This window comes from Poecilia reticulata, chromosome 9, assembly GCF_904066995.2.
Source record: "Poecilia reticulata chromosome 9, P_reticulata-male-v2, whole genome shotgun sequence".
Taxonomy (NCBI): Eukaryota; Metazoa; Chordata; class Actinopteri; order Cyprinodontiformes; family Poeciliidae; genus Poecilia; species Poecilia reticulata.
The window spans coordinates 35,362,106-35,369,605 of NC_088838.1; the positions used below are offsets into that span (position 1 = coordinate 35,362,106).

The following is a 7,500-nucleotide window of genomic DNA, read 5'->3' on the forward strand; positions in this document are numbered from 1 at the left end:
GAGACACGGCGCATCAGGCGCTGCAGGCCTTCACCTTCACAGTTAAACCGCTTTGCATCGCCTGCGACCTGCATGCGAGGAACAAGCAGGAAGTTCCCCGCATGCGCAGCAGAGGGCGCAGCAACGACCGAGCATGCTCAGTGAAGTGAATGCTCATGGAAAAGCTCATCTTGTGTTTAGGGTTGTAAAGATTCGTCAAATGACCCCAAAGCCGCCATTATTAAAATTCCTCTGGGTAAATTATCTGCCTCGACGTTTTGTTATTAGCGCACCGTCTTCCGGCTCAGCACTCTCACTTCCTCTCAGGTGTTGCTAAGTGCTAATGCTAGCAGCATGACGTCCCGTTTTTAAGTTTCCAGTCCACAGGTGTCAAAACGTCTGGGCAAGGTCAGAGGTCATCTATGAATCTGACTGGAGATGAATGCATGAACGGAGCAGGATGGTGAGCCTGCTTCTTCTTTATTAAGTTTAATTTCAGATTTTTCTAGGACGTTTGTCCAGGTTAACTTTGAAAGTGAGATTTTATTGCTGCAGATTAATTTTCTAAACTACAGAAAAGTCCTAAGGAAGCTGAGAAATGGGCCGATGTTGATATCCAATAGTGACGCTGCTGTTATGGCAGCATTTATCTCATTTTTTATTCGATTAATCATCAGAATAATCGATAATTACTGGATCAGTACCAGCCTATTTGAGGTGTTTAACAACTTAATCCTCGTTATCGTGCGCTGGTGGTTGCCATGGTTTCCATGGTTGCTTTTCTCCGTATCAGAATCGTTTGTTGTGTATTAATGACGTTCATCCGACCTGAACGAACAGAAAACATCTGATCTGTGTTGTCATGGAAACAGCTGCAGGTCGCACTGAGGCAAAGCTGAGGGACTGGCGTCCCTCCAGGCCGCAGTGTGAAGGTGGCCGGCCAGGCCCCGCCTACTTGTCTCGGACCGCCTGGATGGCCTCGGCGGCGCTCTCGTAGTTGTGCTTCTCCATGTGGCGGTACATGGTGCTCAGCTCCACCTGCCGCCGGAAGTAGATGTCCACCGAGCTCTGCTTCACCGTGGCGTAGATGAACTTATCCGACGGGTTTCGCAGCTGGAAGCACATCAGTGTTACCGCGTGACGTCATCGCCATCATCTTCATCGAACGGAGGGCGGCCGCTCACCCTGGGGTCGTTGATGCCAGTGATGCGCTCCTCAGGCCGGTCCAGCACCAGGAAGGCTGCCAGGTTGGCGGTGTACGACGCCACGATGATCATAGCAAACCCCGCCCACACCATGCCCAGGATCCTGGCGGAGAAGCTCCGTGGGGCGCCTGCAGGGGGAGCAGCGACACGCCGTCAGCGCCGCAGGCGCCACAGGCGCCACAGGCCAGCAGAAACGCGAGCGTCGCTACCTTCTCCGATCCCAGAGTTCAGCAGAACTCCCCAGGAGAACCACATGGCGGAGGACAGGGTCAGGGCGTCTTCTTCTTCTTCTTCGCTGTTCACCTTGAACCTTCCAAACGGGCTGCAGACACACAGCAGGTAAACCGGGTCAAACATGCGCACAGACGGGTCGCAGCCAATCACAGTCAGCGCTGAGGTCACATGTTCAGACTTCACTCTGAGCGTTCTGCGCAGATTCCAGTCCACTGGTGTCAAACTCCAGTCCTGGAGCCGCTGCTGCCCTGCAACCTGTAGATGAGCCTCTGCTGCCCCACCTGGACAGAATCATCAGGTCAGTAAGGCTCTGGAGGCCCGATCCACACCAGCAGGAGGCGCTGGAGCCGTTTCATTCCAGGGTTTTGTACCTGATGGAGCCGTTTCATTCCAGGGTTTTGTACCTGATGGAGCCGTTTCATTCCAGGGTTTTGTACCTGTGGCTCATCTAGAAACTGCAGGACGGAGGAGGACTGGAGTTTGACACCCTGAACATAAAAACAGCAAAGCTCTCGGAAAGCTTGGCTCCGCCCCCAGACGAAAAGGTCAACGATGTGGGCGGGGCCAAGCACACTGAGGGGCGGGGCCAAGGACACTGAGGGGCGGGGCCAGGTGTGGGACAGCGCAGTCTGCTGCCAGCGTGTTTTCAAACCGACTTTAAAAAATCCAGCAGCGAGATTCAACGACTTTCTGCTTTGTTTTTACACACTTGAGGAGAAAGAGGGCAGCACTGAGCAGGTTCAGGCCAAACAGCAGAATTAAACCAACTCACAAGAAGAAACGATAGAAACTGAGACTCTGTGCTCGGCAACACTTTGTCAAACTTCTGCTTTTTATTCAGTTATACAGGCTGCACTAATGATGACTGTGTGGAAACATGGCCGCTGGTCCGGTCCGCTGGTCCGGTCCGCTGGTCCGATCCGATAGAAATCATTAGCATTTATGTGGATAAGTTAATTTTTTATTTAAACTTTTAAACTTTATGTTCTATTTGGCGTTTTTACGACTCCAGATGGAAAGAGAAGGTGATGCGAGGTTTACGGGTTCTGGTGAGGTTCTGCTGATGTAACCGGACCAGAAGCTCTGGGGTAGATTCAGAAGCTGAGCAGCAGCAAAGCGGACCGGACCAGCGGACCGGACCGGACCAGCGGACCGGACCGGACCAGCGGACCGGACGAGTGGACCGGACCAGCGGACCGGACCGGACCAACGGACCGGACCAGCGGACCGGACCAGCGGACCGGACCAGCGGACCCCAGTTTTCACAGTCAAACTTTATAAAAGTTTCTTTGTTCGGCGCATAAAGACGTGATGCTAACAGCCGCAGCAGCGGCGCCTTTATTAACCCTAATCTACGGGAAACAGCTGCTGCTCCGCCTCCATTAATACATATTAATGTAAATTAGCATAAATACCCGGAAGTGAAGCGGTAACCATGGCAACGGCCTTGTTTGTAGCAGCATGAGTATTTATAACAATAATAATTATATATTTTATTTAAAAGCTCATAATGTCACCTCACAGAAATAAAAACACATTTTAAAGAAAATAAAACAAAGATCCTGTTAGAACAGCAGCAAACCTTCAGCAGGGCAGACAGAGAGTCAGAGGGTCTCTGGGGGAAACGGGACGTTTATTAATAGCAGAATCATGTGAATAAGTTACAGAATAAAGATCAGTTTCATCTTTAGTTAGTTATTGTAGCTTATAGTCTGAGGATAAATGTGCTTCAGTTTTAAACATATTAAATCAGGTTTGGTGCTTCTGGGTCTGAATACCTGGATGCAGTCAGACTTCAGTGTTTATGAGTTTTGATGCTTTGTGGTTTCATGTTGTCCTCAGAAAAACTTTGTTTCTGCTGCACATTTTCACCCACAGACTAAATGTGGATATTTACTCAAACCTTGACGTAAAGTTGATTTTTAAACATGCCGACTTGTGTGTGAGACATGGGGCCCAGTTTTCATGTGGCCGCGCCGCTTTGAGCATGAGGCCCCAGATACCTGCAGGTTCTGGACCCGGCCGGACTCAGGTGAGGCGATTACCTGAACCGGTCCAGTAGGTAGAGCATCACTGCCACCACATGGACCGACAGACCGACTAACAGCCACAGGGTGCTCTGGAACGGCTGCATGAAGGAGTCCAGAGTGCTGCGGGGGATTTCCTGAGAGACAGACAGAGACACAGAGACAGACAGAGAGACAGACAGAGAGACAGACAGAGAGACACAGAGACACAGAGACATTAACACAGCGCAAGAAAACATTTCATACATGGATCCATCCTGGTTCTGATCCAGACCAGCAGCAGATGGACAGAATTCAGCCTCCTGATGAACTGTGTGTGTCTCTGTGTCTCTGTGTCTCTGTGTGTCTCTCTGTGTCTCTGTCTCTCTGTGTCTCTGTGTGTCTCTGTCTCTGTGTCTCTCTGTGTCTCTCTGTGTCTCTGTGTGTCTCTCTGTGTCTCTGTGTCTCTGTGTGTCTCTCTGTCTCTCTGTGTCTCTGTGTGTCTCTGTGTGTCTCTGTGTCTCTCTGTCTCTCTGTCTCTCTGTGTCTCTGTGTGTCTCTCTGTCTCTCTGTCTCTCTGTGTCTCTGTGTCTCTGTGTCTCTCTGTGTCTCTCTGTCTCTCTGTGTCTCTGTGTGTCTCTGTGTCTCTCTGTCTCTCTGTCTCTCTGTGTCTCTCTGTCTCTCTGTCTCTCTGTGTCTCTCTGTGTCTCTCTGTGTCTCTGTCTCTCTGTGTCTCTGTGTGTCTCTGTCTCTGTGTCTCTCTGTGTCTCTGTGTCTCTCTGTGTCTCTGTGTGTCTCTGTCTCTCTGTGTCTCTGTGTCTCTGTGTGTCTCTCTGTGTCTCTGTGTCTCTGTGTCTCTCTGTGTCTCTGTGTGTCTCTGTGTGTCTCTGTGTGTCTCTCTGTGTCTCTGTGTCTCTGTGTCTCTCTGTGTCTCTGTGTGTCTCTCTGTGTCTGTCTCTGTGTCTCTCTGTCTCTGTGTGTCTCTGTGTGTCTCTCTGTGTCTCTCTGTCTCTGTGTCTCTCTCTGTGTGTCTCTGTGTGTCTCTGTGTGTCTCTGTGTGTCTCTCTGTGTCTCTGTGTCTCTGTGTCTCTGTGTCTCTGTGTGTCTCTCTGTGTCTCTGTGTGTCTCTCTGTGTCTCTGTGTCTCTGTGTCTCTCTGTGTCTCTGTGTGTCTCTCTGTGTCTCTGTGTCTCTCTGTCTCTCTGTGTCTCTCTGTCTCTCTGTGTCTCTGTGTGTCTCTCTGTCTCTCTGTGTCTCTCTGTGTCTCTCTGTCTCTGTCTCTGTGTCTCTGTGTGTCTCTCTGTCTCTCTGTCTCTCTGTGTCTCTGTGTGTCTCTGTGTGTCTCTGTGTGTCTCTCTGTCTCTCTGTGTCTCTGTGTCTCTCTGTGTCTCTGTGTGTCTCTGTGTCTCTCTGTGTCTCTGTGTGTCTCTCTGTCTCTGTGTGTCTCTGTCTCTGTGTGTCTCTCTGTGTCTCTGTGTGTCTCTGTCTCTGTGTGTCTCTGTGTCTGTCCTCCATCTCGGCTCCGTTAACCCGGTGAGATCAGCTGGAGATGAAAACGATCGATGGTCCCTGAAGCGGTTCTGATCCGGTGCTGCCTCACACGCTGCAGCTCCGGATCAGAACCGGACCTCAGCAGAAACCTGGAGAAGCAGAGCAGGGGTTGGTACCAGAACCGGTCCGTGGCTCCGGCTCACCTTCTTGACCAGGATGGTGAGGCCCTGGTACTTGAAGGGCTTGGAGAACTCGATGTACTGAGCGCGCTCGTTGTTGATGGTGAGCGGCGCCACGATCATGTCGGCCAGGCCGCCCAGCAGCTCCCCCATCATGCCGTTCCACTCCTTCTTGTTGCTGTTGTTCACCTGCGGTCAGAGGGGTCAGAGGGGACAGAGGGGTCAGAGGGGACAGAGGGGTCAGAGGGGACAGAGGGGTCAGAGGGGTCAGACGGGTCAGAGGGGTCAGAGGGGACAGAGGGGTCAGAGGGGTCAGAGGGGTCAGAGGGGTCAGAGGGGTCAGAGGGGTCAGAGGGGTCAGAGGGGTCAGAGGGGACAGAGGGGTCAGAGGGGTCAGACAGGTCAGAGGGGTCAGAGGGGACAACCGGGTCAAAGGGACAGAGGGGTCAACCAGGTCAGAGGGTCAACCAGGTCAGAGGGGTCAGAGGGGTCAACCAGGTCAGAGGGGTCAACCAGGTCAGAGGGGTCAGATGGGACAACCAGGTCAGAGGGGACAGAGGGGTCAACTGAGTTTATATGCAGAGACAGGTCAGAGGGGTCAACCAGGTCAGACGGGTCAGAGGGGTCAGAGGGGTCAGAGGGGTCAGACAGGTCAGAGGGGTCAGAGGGGTCAGACGGGTCAGACGGGACAGAAGAGGAAGAGGAAACCATGCCTGTGTGAGGCATCGGGTCAGAGTGGCGGTTACCATGGCAACAGGCCTCAGAGCAAGTCAACATAAACAATGATCCTCTCTGCTGATTGGTCCAGGGGCTCAGCGGATCCTCCAATGAGGAGAGTCATCCGGTCTGACCCCGGTCTGACCCCGGTCCGGTCTGACACCGGTCCGGTCTGACCCCGGTCCAGTCCGGTCCAGTCTGACCCCGGTCTGACCCCAGTCCGGTCTAACTCCGGTCCGGTCTGACCCCAGTCCGGTCCGGTCCGGTCCGGTCCGGTCTGACCCCAGTCCGGTCTGACCCCGGTCCGGTCCGGTCTGACCCCGGTCCAGTCCGGTCCGGTCTGACCCCGGTCTGGTCCGGTCTAACTCCGGTCCGGTCCGACCCCGGTCTGACCCGGTCTGACCCGGTCTGACCCCGGTCTGACCCCGGTCCGGTCCGGTCTAACCCCGGTCCGGTCTGAGCCCAGTCTGACCCCGGTCCGGTCTGACCCCGGTCCGGTCCGGTCTGACCCCGGTCCGGTCCGGTCCGGTCCGGTCCGGTCTCCAGTCCGGTCTGACCCCAGTCCGGTCTGACCCCGGTCCGGTCCGGTCTGGTCCGGTCCGGTCTGGCCAGGTCCGGTCCGGTCCGGTCTGGTCCGGTCCGACCCCGGTCTGACCCCAGTCCGGTCTAACCCCGGTCCGGTCCGGTCTGACCCCGGTCCGGTCCGACCCCAGCCTGACCCCGGTCCGGTCCGGTCTGACCCCGGTCCGGTCCGACCCAGTCCAGTCCGGTCCGGTCTAACCCCGGTCCGGTCTGGTCCGGTCCGACCCCGGTCTGACCCCGGTCCGGTCTGACCCCAGTCCAGTCCGGTCCGGTCTGGTCCGACCCGGTCTGACCCGGTCCGGTCTGGTCCGACCCGGTCTAACCCCAGTCCGGTCTGACCCCGGTCCGGTCTGACCCCGGTCTGACCCCGGTCCGGTCTGACCCCGGTCCAGTCCGGTCCGGTCTGACCCCGGTCCGGTCCGACCCCGGTCTGACCCCGGTCCGGTCTGACCCCAGTCCGGTCCCGTCTAACCCCGGTCCGGTCTGACCCCAGTCCAGTCCGGTCCGGTCTAACCCCGGTCCGGTCTGGTCCGGTCCGACCCCGGTCTGACCCCGGTCCGGTCTGACCCCAGTCCAGTCCGGTCCGGTCTGGTCCGACCCCGGTCTGACCCCGGTCCGGTCTGGTCCGACCCCGGTCTAACCCCAGTCCGGTCTGACCCCGGTCCGGTCTGACCCCGGTCTGACCCCGGTCCGGTCTGACACCGGTCCGGTCTGACCCCGGTCCAGTCCGGTCCAGTCTGACCCCGGTCTGACCCCAGTCCGGTCTAACTCCGGTCCGGTCTGACCCCAGTCCGGTCCGGTCTGACCCCGGTCCGGTCCGGTCTGACACCGGTCCGGTCTGACCCCGGTCCAGTCCGGTCCAGTCTGACCCCGGTCCGGTCTGACCCCAGTCCGGTCTAACTCCGGTCCGGTCTGACCCCAGTCCGGTCCGGTCTGACCCCGGTCCGGTCCGGTCTGACCCCGGTCCAGTCCGGTCCGGTCTGGTCCGGTCCGACCCCGGTCTGACCCCAGTCCGGTATGATACCAGTCCGGTCTGACCCCGGTCCAGTCTGACCCCGGTCCGGTCCGACCCCGGTCTGACCCCGGTCCAGTCTGACCCCGGTCCGGT

General features: G+C 56.3%; 1 protein-coding gene across 6 annotated transcripts in view; it reads right to left on the bottom strand.

Annotated features, from left to right (window-relative positions):
• The window catches only part of grin1b (glutamate receptor, ionotropic, N-methyl D-aspartate 1b), a 58,052-nt gene that overhangs the window by 13,863 nt on the left and 36,689 nt on the right, over nucleotides 1–7,500 (bottom strand). For all 6 annotated transcript variants that reach the window (XM_008402785.3, XM_017303398.2, XM_008402784.3 and 3 more), the window contains 5 exons: nucleotides 5,118–5,282; nucleotides 3,464–3,582; nucleotides 1,394–1,506; nucleotides 1,164–1,312; nucleotides 935–1,092 (listed from right to left, as the gene is read on the bottom strand). In XM_008402785.3, the coding sequence (XP_008401007.1) occupies nucleotides 935–1,092; nucleotides 1,164–1,312; nucleotides 1,394–1,506; nucleotides 3,464–3,582; nucleotides 5,118–5,282 (704 nt within the window). The remainder of the gene's footprint in view (nucleotides 1–934; nucleotides 1,093–1,163; nucleotides 1,313–1,393; nucleotides 1,507–3,463; nucleotides 3,583–5,117; nucleotides 5,283–7,500) is intronic.